This window comes from Schistocerca cancellata, chromosome 3 (assembly GCF_023864275.1).
Source record: "Schistocerca cancellata isolate TAMUIC-IGC-003103 chromosome 3, iqSchCanc2.1, whole genome shotgun sequence".
Lineage (NCBI taxonomy): Eukaryota > Metazoa > Arthropoda > Insecta > Orthoptera > Acrididae > Schistocerca > Schistocerca cancellata.
Window position 1 is genome coordinate 592,302,742 of NC_064628.1, and position 15,352 is coordinate 592,318,093.

Sequence of the window (15,352 nt, forward strand, 5' to 3'; positions counted from 1 at the left end):
ATTTCGATCAATATTGATCAAAAATAGTCATCATAAGAATAAATGTGTAAGTGAGACTGTGATCAATGTAAAAATGCAAGGGTTTTCATAAGAAAAAAGTATATTTTTATCTGTGAATGTAAATGTTAATGATAGATTAATAACAAGTTTTTCTTGGGTTTTATAAAGTACATTGCCTCTGACATGAAGTAAATAAACTCATTCATGTTCTGACTGGGATGACCACAGTTTGACAACATGGTAATAAGTCACTCTCTTCTGGTGAGGCAGCAATTGATAAGTCTTATGAGACTCATGATCAGTCTTTGTAAATGGACGTGAATGAACTTCAATGAGATGACAATATCTCCAACAAAGTATAAAAACATAAGAGAATTAAGTGAGAAAAGTTACTTATAAACCTAAATCTTTTTTGTTGAATCATATAATGGAAACTTTGCATGTCGGAATTAGCTTTTTTGTGTCATATATTTATTGTTAACTCCATTTCTCTCTGTGTTCAACAGGTCATGCAACAACATATGCAGCATATGCTGGACTCTCTACTATAGACCATTTGCCACCACGCTATTTACTTCCTGCGTCCATACCTATTGCTCTAACTGGTGGCTTTATTGCATTGATCTTATCTTCGTACAGCTACATTGCCGATGTAAGTCATGCTGATAAAAGAGGATTGAGGTGAGTTACTCTGCATAAACAATCAACAGTCACAATTTATAACCAACTCTGTGATTCATTAATTTAATAGTAGAAATAAAAATGATATCCATTGTTGATGACTTGACCTGATACCCTGAACATTGAGGTAAGAAATGCATTATTTGTTATTTGCAAAATAAAATACTATGATATGTACAAATGATACACCTTCTGTCAGAAAAGCAGTGATGATAGGTGATGATGGTGGGGGATGAGGAGAAATAAAGAACAGAAGAAATGTTTGATGTGGCATATAATGATCTCTATTGTTTCTGAGAAATATGAACCTTTCTGGAGAAAAGCCATGTGCCTTCACAACCAGAGAAACAAGCCTTCATTGCCAATTGACAGCAGTTTTCCCAAATGTGCTTTTACAGTCTGTAGTTCACTGCACCAACCTGCCCTGTTTCGTGTTTGCAACTGCATCTACTAACCATTGTATGTCTAGTGCTCCCATTTCTACAGCCTAGGCATCCAAGTTAAACACATATGCTCCAACACAATATCCCACAACCTCTGTACCAATAACCTCTTCCACTCATTCATCTCTCTAGCAACTGAAACACAAATCTTGCCTACAGACAAATGTCTTGGACAGCCTCCTCCTGTGACTCTGTCACAAACATAGTGTCACTTCTAAAGAAGTCAGAAGCACCCCTCTCACCACCCAACCATCCAGTACCAACCATTCCTTGAATGTCTCAACAGATTGTTATGCCAGGGTTTCGCATTGAAATGAGATAATCTCTCCTGATATCCTTACCACACCCCAAGTGCTGACTTGCACTGCCACCCTAAATTCTGCTACATGCTTGTCAAACGATGTAATATTGTGTTGTTGTTGTAGTCTTCAGTCCTGAGACTGGTTTGATGCAGCTCTCAATGCTACTCTATCCTGTGCAAGCTTCTTCATCTCCCAGTACCTACTGCAACCTACATCCTTCTGAATCTGCTTAGTGTATTCATCTCTTGGTCTCCCCCTATGATTTTTACCCTCCACACTGCCCTCCAATACTAAATTGGTGATCCCTTGATGCCTCAGAACATGTCCTATCAACCGATCCCTTCTTCTGGTCAAGTTGTGCCACAAACTTCTCTTCTCCCCAATCCTATTCAATACTTCCTCATTAGTTATGTGATCTACCCATCTAATCTTCAGCATTCTTCTGTAGCACCACATTTCGAAAGCTTCTATTCTCTTCTTGTCTAAACTACTTATCGTCCTTGTTTCACTTCGATACATGGCTATACTCCATACAAATACTTTCAGAAACGACTTCCTGACACTTAAATCAATACTCGATGTTAACAAATTACTCTTCTTCAGAAACGCTTTCCTTACCATTGCCAGTCTACATTTTATATCCTCTCTACTTCGACCATCATCAGTTATTTTGCTCCCCAAATAGCAAAACTCCTTTACTACTTTAAGTGTCTCATTTCCTAATCTAATACCCTCAACATCACCCGACTTAATTCGACTACATTACATTATCCTCGTTTTGCTTTTGTTGATGTTCATCTTATATCCTCCCTTCAAGACACCATCCATTCCGTTCAACTGCTCTTCCAAGTCCTTTGCTGTCTCTGACAGAATTACAATGTCATCAGCGAACCTCAAGGTTTTTATTTCTTCTCCATGGATTTTAATACCTACTCCAAATTTTTCTTTTGTTTCCTTTACTGCTTGCTCAATATACAGATTGAATAACATCGGGGAGAGGCTACAACCCTGTCTTACTCCCTTCCCAACCACTGCTTCCCTTTCATGTCCCTCGACTCTTATAACTGCCATCTGGTTTCTGTACAAATTGTAAATATTTTTTCGCTCCCTGTATTTTACCCTTGCCAGCTTTAGAATTTGAAAGAGAGTATTCCAGTCAACATTGTCAAAAGCTTTCTCTAAGTCTACAAATGCTAGAAACGTAGGTTTGCCTTTCCTTAATCTTTCTTCTAAGATAAGTCGTAAGGCCAGTATTGCCTCACGTGTTCCAGTATTTCTACGGAATCCAAACTGATCTTCCCCGAGGTCGGCATCTACTAGTTTTTCCATTCGTCTGCAAAGTATTCGTGTTAGTATTTTGCAGCTGTGGCTTATTAAACTGATTGTTCGGTAATTTTCACATCTGTCAACACCTGCTTTCTTTGGGATTGGAATTATTATATTCTTCTTGAAGTCTGAGAGTATTTCGCCTGTTTCATACATCTTGCTCACCAGATGGTAGAGTTTTGTCAGGACTGGCTCTCCCAAGGCCGTCAGTAGTTCCAATGCAATGTTGTCTACTCCGGGGGCCTTGTTTTGACTCAGGTCTTTCAGTGCTCTGTCAAACTCTTCACGCAGTATCGTATCTCCCCTTTCATCTTCATCTACATCCTCTTCCATTTCCATAATATTGTCCTCAAGTACATCGCCCTTGTATAGACCCTCTATATACTCCTTCCACCTTTCTGCTTTCCCTTCTTTGCTTAGAACTGGTTTTCCATCTGAGCTCTTGATGTTCATACAAGTGGTTCTCTTATCTCCAAAGGTCTCTTTAATTTTCCTGTAGGCAGTATCTATCTTACCCCTAGTGAGATAAGCCTCTACATCCTTACATTTGTCCTCTAGCCATCCCTGCTTAGCCATTTTGCACTTCCTGTCGATCTCATTTTTGAGATGTTTGTATTCCTTTTTGCCTGCTTCATTTACTGCATTTTTATATTTTCTCCTTTCATCAATTAAATTCAATATTTCTTCTGTTACCCAAGGATTTCTACTAGTCCTCGTCTTTTTACCTACTTGATCCTCTGCTGCCTTCACTACTTCATCCCTCAGAGCTACCCATTCTTCTTCTACTGTATTTCTTTCCCCCATTCCTGTCAATTGTTCCCTTATGCTCTCCCTGAAACTGTGTACAACCTCTGGTTCTTTCAGTTTATCCAGGTCCCATCTCCTTAAATTCCCACCTTTTTGCAGTTTATTCAGTTTTAATCTACAGGTCACAACCAATAGATTGTGGTCAGAGTCCACATCTGCCCCTGGAAATGTCTTACAATTTAAAACCTGGTTCCTAAATCTCTGTCTTACCATTATATAATCTCTCTGATACCTTTTAGTATCTCCAGGGTTCTTCCATGTATACAACCTTCTATCATGATTCTTAAACCAAGTGTTAGCTATGATTAAGTTGTGCTCTGTGCAAAATTCTACCAGCCGGCTTCCTCTTTCATTTCTTACCCCCAATCCATAATCACCTACTACGTTTCCTTCTCTCCCTTTTCCTACACTCGAATTCCAGTCACCCATGACTATTAAATTTTCGTCTCCCTTCACTATCTGAATAATTTCTTTCATTTCATCATACATTTCTTCAATTTCTTCGTCATCTGCAGAGCTAGTTGGCATATAAACTTGTACTACCGTAGTAGGTGTGGGCTTCGTATCTATCTTGGCCACAATAATGCGTTCACTATGCTGTTTGTAGTAGCTTACCCGCATTCCTATTTTCCTATTCATTATTAAACCTACTCCTGCATTGCCCCTATTTGATTTTGTGTTTATAACCCTGTAGTCACCTGACCAGAAGTCTTGTTCCTCCTGCCACCAAACTTCACTAATTCCCACTATATCTAACTTTAACCTATCCATTTCCCTTTTTAAATTTTCTAACCTACCTGCCCGATTAAGAGATCTGACATTCCACGCTCCGATCCGTAGAACGCCAGTTTTCTTTCGCCTGATAACGACATCCTCTTGAGTAGTCCCCGCCCGGAGATCCGAATGGGGGACTATTTTACCTCCGGAATATTTTACCCAAGAGTACACCATGTAATATTACCAGACAATAACTACTTCAACATTCCTAACCCTACAGTTATTGTCAATGTAAAACGTGCTTCTTGTACCCACCCATGACTAAGTACACCAGCCCCAGCCACTAGTAAATCATACACTATGACAGATAGGGCAACATGTGAAACAACTCAAGGGTTTTTATGAAGGAATGATCATCATTAATCTGACTGATTGTGTGAATGGTCAAAGAAAACTACCTGCCTTGGTGGCAATCTGTACCCAATTTTAAGCATGCTGTATAGCACAACACAAGACACCTGAGTGCTTGCTTTACCAAACTCCGCTTTAGGATGCAGTATTAATTCCCCTCTCCAGCGCCCCCACCAAGACACACAATAACTACAGAACTAGTTTCTATGAGAGATGGGAATTTGCCCTCTAACATACCCTCTCATCACACCATCCTGTTGAGCTTCATTTTCTTTAAATGCCCCTTCACTCCCACCCTCAGTCCCTTCATTTTGCAACCTTGTGCAACCAATCCCTCTCCCTCCTTCTAGGATTAATATTTGCTACTTTAAGTGTTTATAGTGCCAGTAGTAAAAAGTTTGGCCTCCTGAAGGTAAGTAATAGCCAGTCATTCTGTCTCCCTGAATTTTCTGAATTTATTATACAAGTTACTAGTAACCTTTTCTGTCTCACTCATAATGAAATAATGGTTATGAGTCATCACTAGTGAAGTATCAATATTTGATTGAAATTTTACTTCTGTGTGTTATGTAAAATTTTGCTGCTTTGTGTTATGCAAACTGCTTTTCAGTCCACTCTCATACCTTGTACTGAGTTTGTGCAGAAGTTGGTAGTGTTTCCCCATAAGTTTAAAAAACACAACAGATACAAGTAACAGAGACTTTAGTCATCAATAATACATTCTCCTTCACTATTTACAATTCTGTCAATGCTGGGTAACTTTTCAGTTCCATGGCTGTATAAATCATGTGGTTCTGCGACAAATAACTCAATAAGCCATATTCAGAGCGGATTTTCATCTGCAAAGAAAGTTCCTTGAGAGTTAGTTGATTCAGAGTGGAAAAGGTGAAAATCTTAGGGTGCAAGTTTAGGCGAATAAGATGGTTGTGAAATGACTTCCCAACCAAATTCCTATATAGTGTTTGTTGTCAGTCTAACAGAATGTGGGCGGATATTATCAGGGAGTGGCATTGCTGCACATAATCTTCCTGGTCATTGTTCTTGGATTGCATCTGCAAGATGTCTCAGTTGTTGACAATAGATGTCAGCAGCGATGGTTGCACCTTGGGGAAGCAACTCGTAATACACTACACCATCGTTGTTCCGCCAGATGCATAATATTATCTTTTGTGGAGGCACACAGGTCCTTGTACTGGGAGTTTTTGCTTTGTTTGGGTTCAACCATTCCTTTCTTTTCTTTATGTTAGCACAATATTTCTCATCACCAGTAATTATACTGGATAGACTGGAAACGAATGGTCAGTGTTGTTCATGAGCCAATTAATGACGAGCAAGCAAAGATGCAAATAAGTTGTCCTGCTAATTTTTGTAATTTTGGGTTAGAGCATGCAGTGCCCATACATCTAATTTTTGAACCTTCCCCATTGCATGCAAGTCTTACAAAATGATGGAATGATCACAGTTGATCACTTTTGCTATTTCTTGAATACACTGATGTGGATCATTGTGAATTAATGTGTTTAAATGATCTTCATCAAACCATGAAGGTCTTCCTGAATGTGGAGGGCCAGTAATGTCAAAATGATACTCCTTAAAATGAGAAAACCATTTTCTTATTGTGCTCTGTCCAGTGGCAGTATTCCCAAACATGGTGAAAATGTTTCTTACTGCCTCTGCTGCTGCCACCCCTCTAATGAACTTAAACAGAAGATTGTGTTGGAAGTGTTCTCATTTCTCCACTTGGCATTCCATTTTCTAGCGCTCACAACTCCACTCACTATCTCCAAAAGACAAAATGATGAAATGTAAACTCAAATAGCAACAGTGAACTACAAATAAAAAATGACAGTCGATAAATAAACCTATAGCAACTGGAATACTAACATATAAAGCAAGAATACTATAAGCTTTGGCGCTAACATAATAATTTTAGTGCACTGTACATCTCCATGATAAAAATATGTTGTTGTTGTGATCTTCACTCCAGTTACTGGTTTGATGCAGCTCTTCATGCTACTGTATCAAATGGTTCAAATGGCTCAGTCCCCTAGAACTTGAAACTACTTAAACCTAACTAATCTAAGGACATCACACACATCCATGCCCGAGGCAGGATTTGAACCTGCGACCATAGCGGTAGTGCAGTTCCAGACTGATGCACCTAGAACCACTCGGGCACAACGGCCGGCGCTACTGTATCCTGTGCAAGCCTCTCCATCTGTGAATAACTACTGCAAATTACATCCATTTTCATCTACACACTGTATTCATCCCTTGGCTTTCCCCTGCAATTTTTAAACCCCCCCCCTCCCCCCCGCCCCCACACACTCACACTTCTCTCCTTGTTGCAACAGGATGTGTCCCATCAACCAATCAGTTCTTTTAGTCACAATTCAATAACTGCTATTCTCTTTGTGGCTGAACTACTTGTCATCCACATTTCACTCTGTACATGGCTACACTCCATACAAATACCTCCTGGGAGGACTTTCTGAAACTTTATATTATATGTTAAAAAGTTCCTCATTTCATGAAAATTCTTTGTGCTGTAGCCAATCTACATTTTATATATCCTCCACCTTGGCAATCATCAGTTCTTTTGCTGCCCAAGTAGCAAAACTCTGTTACTACTTTTAGTGTCTCATTTCTTAATCTGATTCCTTCAGTACCACCTGAATTAATTTGGCTACATTCCATAACATTTTTTTACTTTAGTTGATGTTCATCTCATATTTGAGCATCTAACTTAGCATTTAGTTCTTTTCTTAAAGAAGAATTTTGATCAATCAGTTATTTTCTTAAAGCCGCTGAATCTGCTCTCTGGGCTTTAAGTAAATTTACTATCTCAGACCAGTCTGGCACCTCCTTTCTCACTGTCAAAGCCATGGCTGGTTTTGAAGTTTCCCCTGTTTTTTGAATTCTATCTATATCCCTATTAATTTTCGACCTAGTGATCATTCAAAACAACTTCACCTCTAAATGTACTAGCTACAGTACTATAGTCTTTGAACAGTTTCCTCTTTATTTTATTTTATTTTCTTACTCAAACAATTATTGTCTTTTGCTCACCCAGCATAGAGTTTTAGGCTGCGTTGGGTCGGTGAGCAGGTGTAGAATCAGCACCGGTGAATAGTGGCGGCTGGTTACTGCATCGGCAGGGGCTGGTTACTGCATCGATGTCGGTGGCTGGTTACTGCGTCGGCTGGTTTCTGCGTCGATGTCGGTGGCTGGTTACGGCTTGTGTGAGAATTGCTTCGTTCCCACACCCAAATCCTCTTAATCGAAAAGTTGAGATCTTCCCTCCATTCTTTTGATGTTTTTACCTTCTCCTGTCTTATATTGTACTGCATTCACAACTTTCTTCCTTTGGTTCAGTAGAAACAATGCAATTACTCGAAACAGTTTCCCAGTCTTGTTATGCCTGGTTGCTATGGAAACTCAAATATCTTCTTCCCATTTTTGGCTTAAAATGTCCCTTTTTCTTCTAATGCTTTCTTGGACGGCGAGAGACAGTGCTGTGTTGGGTTGCACAACTCACATGTCTCTTCCAGTTGACTCATATGTTGTGCATGCAGCCGATCCTCTTCTTTGGGTCATGAGCTATGTTGCTCTCACCGCTTAATTATTCTCTGAAGACTGTATCTGGTTAATGGGAATAATATTAACCAACTCTCTATTCTTGAAATGAATCATGTACTTGTACAATCTTTTCAGTTCAACAACAATATATTTTCACCTCTCATCCCCAAGGTAACAATTATTCTGTACAAGCTCCAGCAAGCCAACTGGTTCCAAGATAAATGTTAGAATCAACAAAACACCCATACTATTACATATGTGCTGCCTCATGCAGAGCCGAGACATCTCTGTAACAATCCTCATGACACCACAAACCACATAATATTATACAAGCGCTCTTTGACTTTTTGATATAAATTCCAAGGTGCTGCTGGTAACCATTTGTTGGGGCCACTCATATGACGCAGCTCCTGGCTTTTCATGACAGCTGTCCCTCCTGCACACACAGATATGTGTGGTGCAGTAAAAAGGCTCTCTCACCCTCATCATTAAAATATTGAATGTTTGAGATGGTGGAGAGCCAAGTGTTCTAGAACTTACCCCAAAATTCTTTAATCACTACACATTCTCCGACTATCATTCGACTACCTCTCAGTGTGCCCTGAAATGAGAAATGTCCTACCCACTATCCATCCCACTCTTTTCACAGTGGCATTTCACCACCCACAGAACCTACACAATTTATCATCCATCCCTACACAACCCCTGCTCCCAGCCCCTTGCTTCATGGCTCATATCCCTGTAATAGACCCAGATGCAAGAAGTGTCCCATACATCCCCCACAACCACCTACTCCAGTAATGTCACGAGCATTACCTATCCCATCAAAGGCAGTGCTACCAGTAAAACCAGTCATCCGATCTACAAGCTAATCTGCAACCACTGTTCAGCATTCTACTAGGACATTACAACCAACAAGCTGTCTGTCCAATGAACGGCCACCAACAAACTGTGGCCAAGAAACAACTAGGCCACCCTGTTACTGAGCATGCTGCCCAACACAACGTCTTTCATTTCAATGACTGCTTCACACCCTGTGCCATCTGGATCCTTCCCACCAACACCAGCTTTTTTGAATTGAACAGATGGGAACCCTCCCTGCAATATATCCAACGTTCCTGTAACACTCCTAGCCCCAACCTTCTTTCCCTGCCTTCTGGGCCTCAAAGGTGCAGCCTCAACCTTCATTAGTCACTGTCCTTACCGATATAGACCCTCCCCTGCTTGCATTCCAGCACTCCACAGCCCCCAGCACTCCACAGACCTGTATTCCACCAATGCACCCAATATTTTTACTTCTCTCCTTTTCCTCTACCCCTTCTCCTTTCTCCCCCACCCTCCATTGAACCTCCTGACTGCAACTAGCTGCCCCACTCTCCACCTCATCCCTGCATGCTTCCAGCAGCACTTTACTGCCCTCAACCCAGCCCTGCTATACCTCCCCCTTGCCATCCCAGCCTCCTCCTCACACCAACCCAGTTGCCTCTCCCATAATGCGCTGCTGCTCACAGTTTGGATTTAGCTGCCAGAGACTGTGGTCATGTGTGTGTGAGTTGCGTTTACATGAGTGTGTGCATGTGTGTATTTTGTCTATTTTTGACAAAGGCTTGTTAGCTGAAAGTTAACTTTCAGAAAGTCTTTTTGTTGTCTTTTTTTGTTGTGCCTTTCTGTGTCTCAGTATCTTCACTACATGGTGAATAGCAACTATCCTTTTCATTATATTGTTACAGTCCATCCTGGATTTTACATTCTTTGACTTTGCCTAAAAGGTTTTCTTCCATCCTAACCCAGTGCCGTTTTCCTTTGTTACTATTTTCTAATGCATTACTGTACTCAGTGTTCATCCTTTCTCTTCTTTGCTGTGTTTCTCTTGTCCCCTTACAAATCAAAAGGCGTGCTCTACTTATGAGCCACATGCTATCAACCGTTTTGGCCGCACACAACAGATGGCTACAAGACCACACTTATTGTTGGTGCAGCATCATATGTCCCATATTACACCTGCTGATATCATTAATCCTATATCTTAAGATTGATCAGGCTTCCTGTGTCCCTCTCGCATATTTTCACGTGTTATTTCTCACACGTTTCCTGTGCCACATGAACTTCTATGCTGTCCAACCAACCCACCCCACTCCCAAATCCTTCCCCTCTCTGTTTCAGATCACACCTATTAATTTCTCCTGATCTAGTAACTTCTACTGTGCCCCTTTGACTCTTATCCATGCACAGACCTGCAGCCCACTTTGTAGGTATTTTTATTTTTCATGTGATCTCATTGTGACTTCACGCCAATTTCAATTGGTTTGTTCCCCTCACCATAGGCCTATTTCCTCATATTTCACCTTGTTCCCCGTATTTCATCAGTTTCTTTCTTTACATAATTTTTTCTCATGTGTTTGACCTTATTTTTGCGAAATTTTTCAGATTTAATTCTGCTTTATTTACGTATTTATATGTGGTTTTTCCGCCACTATGGATCCTTGCTCCTTCCATCTATCTTAACACAGAAAAGTTTTCATGTCCCTAACCAGAACCCAGTCGCACATACTGTTACTGCACTGTTACATGGCTAATGGGATTCCCCCCCCCCCCCCCCCCCAAATGGCCTTGCCATCAAATTACCCATCTCCAGCTGCCACCCTTCCTTCCACAATGACCTACATCTGTTCAGATTCTGCCAATCCTTATTCCTCACCAACATAGTTCTGTGAAACCAGATCACTCTACCCAAACCTCCTTGCAATATCTTCTCTCCATCTGTAAAATTCTCCAGCTGTGCAATCCCAAATTCCTGGATCCCATAACACACATTGAAACTCTTACCCTCCAGGAACTAGAGCAACATACACAATGCCCCCTCAGAAAAACTCTCCAACCTGCTCACTTCCTACTCCCGTCTTGAACGATCATTGTCCACCACCTCTACAATAACCTCCAAACCTCCCCCATGCCCCCTGATAGCTGACAAACCCTGTCTTGCTGACCTTCTACACTTAGCCCACTCTCCAAAACTCTCTCCCACCATCACACAGAATCCAGAACCCAAACAGACATGAAACACAGTCATGAACCTTATCTCCAAAGGCCTTATTCTGCAAAAGTATCAGGCCTTTACAAAGGCCTCACCTTTTGCCCCACCCGCAAATTCAGTCATGCAGGGCTTGCTAAAGATCTTCTCTCCTTCTTCCAGTCCCTACTGTGGAAACATTTTTTTTGCCACCAACCATACCAGACTCAACCAGAGACCAATGTTGAACACTGCCTGAATCAGTTCTCTCCTCATCCTTCCTCAAAACCCTCAACAGGCAAACCTATTCATGGGCCATCTAGAGGAATCCTTCCTCAACACCCAGACTCCCAAACCCCTCAACTGGTTCAAATTCATTGATGACATTTTCACAATCTGGATCAAGAGTGAAGACAAATAACAATAAAATAAAAATGTAATTGCCAAGAAAATGCACCATTTACAATAGCAAAACACAGTGCACACAGAAGCATCTGCTGACAACAGAATTTATCAATGGCATTTACGTTTTGTGAATTTGCTGTTTTCTCTTCGTTTACCTTTCTTGTGTCAAATGAAAACAAAACAGGTTTCTTTTGTTGGGAGCTATCATGTGACTTAAAATAAAATCACATAATTACGGAGGACTAAAATGTTTTATTGGTTTCAGTTTTCTGATTTTATGTTATTTGAACATTATTGATAGCCAAGCAGTAATTATCTTTCAGAACAATGAAACTATTTTTGTCAGTTCACTATAGGAATTTGGCCTTTATTGATCTCTTCACAAAGGCAGTCAAATTTTTTGATGTGAAGTGTTTCATTCTGCGGTATTGGCAAGGTTCAACTGTTTTCTGAATTTCAAGTGCATGTTTTCATCTAATGGTTCATATGGCATTATGCAATAATAAAGAGCCAAACATAAGATAATACAGTACTGGTACTTCCAGAAAACTGGCATCCAGAAGACCACACTGAAGAGTTTAATACCAAGTGGGGACCTACTTCAGTGTGAATCTGCACATACAAATGTGCACTTTTGGCCAAATTGTGCATTTACGGTCGGAGGAAGGCAATGGCAAACCACCTCCACTAGGACCTTGCCTAGTAAGGCGGCGTGGTTCTCCCGCGTCGCTCCCCTACGCTCTGTAATGAAGTATGGGACTCATCATCATCATCATCACATAAATGTTTACTTCAAGATCACTAAGAAGGCAAATTTGGTCAGTAGTGTTGAATTAAATGTTTGACAGTATAATGTAACTGGATAGATAAACGTTTGCTCACCAAGTGATGGCTGGAGAACATGTCCATTAAAAAAAAAAGGTTTCACTTATGCAAGCTTTCGGAGCCTGTGGCTCCTTCATCCAGCAGAAGGGTTGAAGGGGAAGGAAGAGGGGTGTAAGGGAAGGAAGAGGGGTGTAGGGGAAGGAACTGGAGAGGTTTAGGAAAAGGAGTGAGTTTGGAAAAGTCACTCAGAACTCTGTGTCAGAGGAGACATACCAGACGTAATGAGAATGAAAGACTGATTGTTGGGGACTGCACCTGGGAGCTTAAAGATGGAAGACCTGGTAACATGGAAGACAGAGATTATCGTTAAAACATTGCGCATGAGTTAATAAGAATGAAAATATAAGTGCATTGTTTGTAACAGAGTGCCTTCACAGCACAATGGACGTGTGATCTGGCAGAGGGAAAATTCCATCACACAAGATCTTGAACTCCAAATAAACAGTAGAAAACAGGAAAAAAAAAATACTGAGATTTCACGAGGTTTCACTGTAATCCTGTGGACTGCTAGATGGAAAACAAAGAGCACAAATTTTTCAAGTGATCAGCCATGCAGGAGCTCATGACAGCAATATCATCCAGATAATTAATGCAACACAGGACAGGCATAGTCAATTGCTCTAAAAATCATTTGAAAATAGCAGGGGTGCTATCTGCCCCAAAAATAAGGTACAAATATTGATAGAGACCAAAAGGAGTATTCAAAATCAGAAATAACAGAGACTCTTCGTCCACAAGGTCCTGCAGATACGATTCAGACAAATCAATTTTAGAAAAATACTCAATATTTTTGCCAACAGTTCCTCCTGGCATGGGAGAGTGTACATATCCACAATTGACTGCACATTGACAGTGGCACTGAAATGGCCACAGAGGCAAAGTTTCCCAAGCAGCTTCTGAACTACAACCAGCAAAGATGACCATTCACTAGCCATGGCAAGTTGCACCATCCCTAGAGATTGAAGTCTGTTCAATTCTGCATTCACTTGATCTTTAGGGTGACAGGAATAGGATGCACATGACAAAATGAGGCCAAACCATGGATTTCAAAGAAATATAAGCAGAAAAATGTGCAGCACACCCTGTACCTTCTGAAAACAAGTCCAAAAACTCTTCACACAGTGTTTCCATTTAAGGATATGTTACCTGATTGGACACTAGGTAAATTGTGTCAGTGATAGAAAATCCAAATGTGTCAAATGCATCCATCCCAAACAAGTTCTGAACACTGACATCAGCAACCACCAAAAAATGTAATGGAACAAACAATTGCCTCATAAATGGCAGATACCGTAAATTGTCCCAAACACACAGTGTTCTGTTTGTTATAAGTGACTAGCTTCTGCATGGCCAGTGTCAGTGGGAGCAAGCCTAAACTCATGTAAATTTGAGAATTCAATAATGTTATTGCAGCATCAGTGTTGATTTGTATTCGGAGCACTTGGCAAAAAACACTGAACTCGGTAAACAACTTGGAGGGATGTCACAAGCATTGGAATCACACAGTTTACATCCATGTCCATAACCTGAGCAATTTTCTTTGAATGACACACAAAGGCAATGTGGCATTTCTTCCAGCAAGCATTACAAGTAGGACAGTGCTTAGGACACACTGAATGTTTGTGCTGGACAGAACACAAAGGACAAGAGAGAAACAGAGAATGCTGATGCTGGTAGTGTGGTGATTGTGGCTGCTGGGGCTGGTCTTGGTCTGCTTGGCATTAGACGTGCATGTTCACCACCACCACTGTTGCTTTCTCATGGAAGCTATCTGTCATCTAAGTGGGCACATCTTGTGACACTATTGGCACATTGCCACACACTTCAGTCTTGTCACCCGCTGCCTGAGAAACTTCAACAGATTGTGCAAAACTTCAGACATTGGGGTTTTTTCACAGAATAAAACCTTCTGGCACACTTCCTTGTCCAGAGCTAACCAAATAATTGCATCATGCACTATACAAGGGCATGAGTAATGAATTGACACTTATGGCTATGGCCATGAGGTTCAGCCAGGCATTGTAAGACTGGTTTGGTTTCTTGTGGCTTCAGTACAGTTTAGCTGAAGCTGCTGTGACATGCATTTGTTCGTGATGGTATTTGGACAATAAACTGCACATGTGATCAAAAGTAAGAGCTGCTGGTTCTTGTAAAGGGGCAAGCTGACACAGTGATTGATACATTTTTGGTGGAACCCACGAGAGTAAGAAGGCTTTGCACAAACTTGAGTCTGTCACATTGAAAGCCAAAAAATGCTGTGTGAGTCTTTTTTTGTAAACCTACTAATCATTGACTGAATCATCATACAAAGGAAAAGTGGGTGGATGGACTAGTGGAATGATAGCCTTTCTGTTAGTGAAAGCTGACAAAGTGATCACTGCCAAAGTTAGCTATTCAGTCAGGGCCGTTAGCACGGTGTCCATAAGACTAACTTGATGAGACTGCACTTAAAGACTGTGCTTGTGAAAACCGTTCCAAACTCTTCGCCAAGTGTATAGTAACTAAGTAATATGCAAAACTGATCTAAGTAACACAAATAAAGTGTTTTTCATAAACCTCTGAACAATAACAGAAGTAAATCTCTCATGAATCCACATGCAACAAAGACACAGAACAACAGATGTTGATGGTATAACTGGAAGAATGTGAGAGAATCAGTCAGCACTGGTCTGTGCATATATATATATATATAATTGTTGGGTTCAAATTAATGATATGGTTATAATAGAAGGAAACATTCCACGAAGGAAAAATATATCTAAAGACAAAGATGATGTGACTTACCA

General features: G+C 40.7%; 1 protein-coding gene across 2 annotated transcripts in view; it reads left to right on the forward strand.

Moving 5' to 3' along the window:
• The window catches only part of LOC126175459 (proton-coupled folate transporter-like), a 254,716-nt gene that overhangs the window by 141,014 nt on the left and 98,350 nt on the right, over positions 1-15,352 (forward strand). For both annotated transcript variants that reach the window (XM_049922264.1, XM_049922263.1), the window contains one exon: positions 507-681. In XM_049922264.1, the coding sequence (XP_049778221.1) occupies positions 507-681 (175 nt within the window). The remainder of the gene's footprint in view (positions 1-506; positions 682-15,352) is intronic.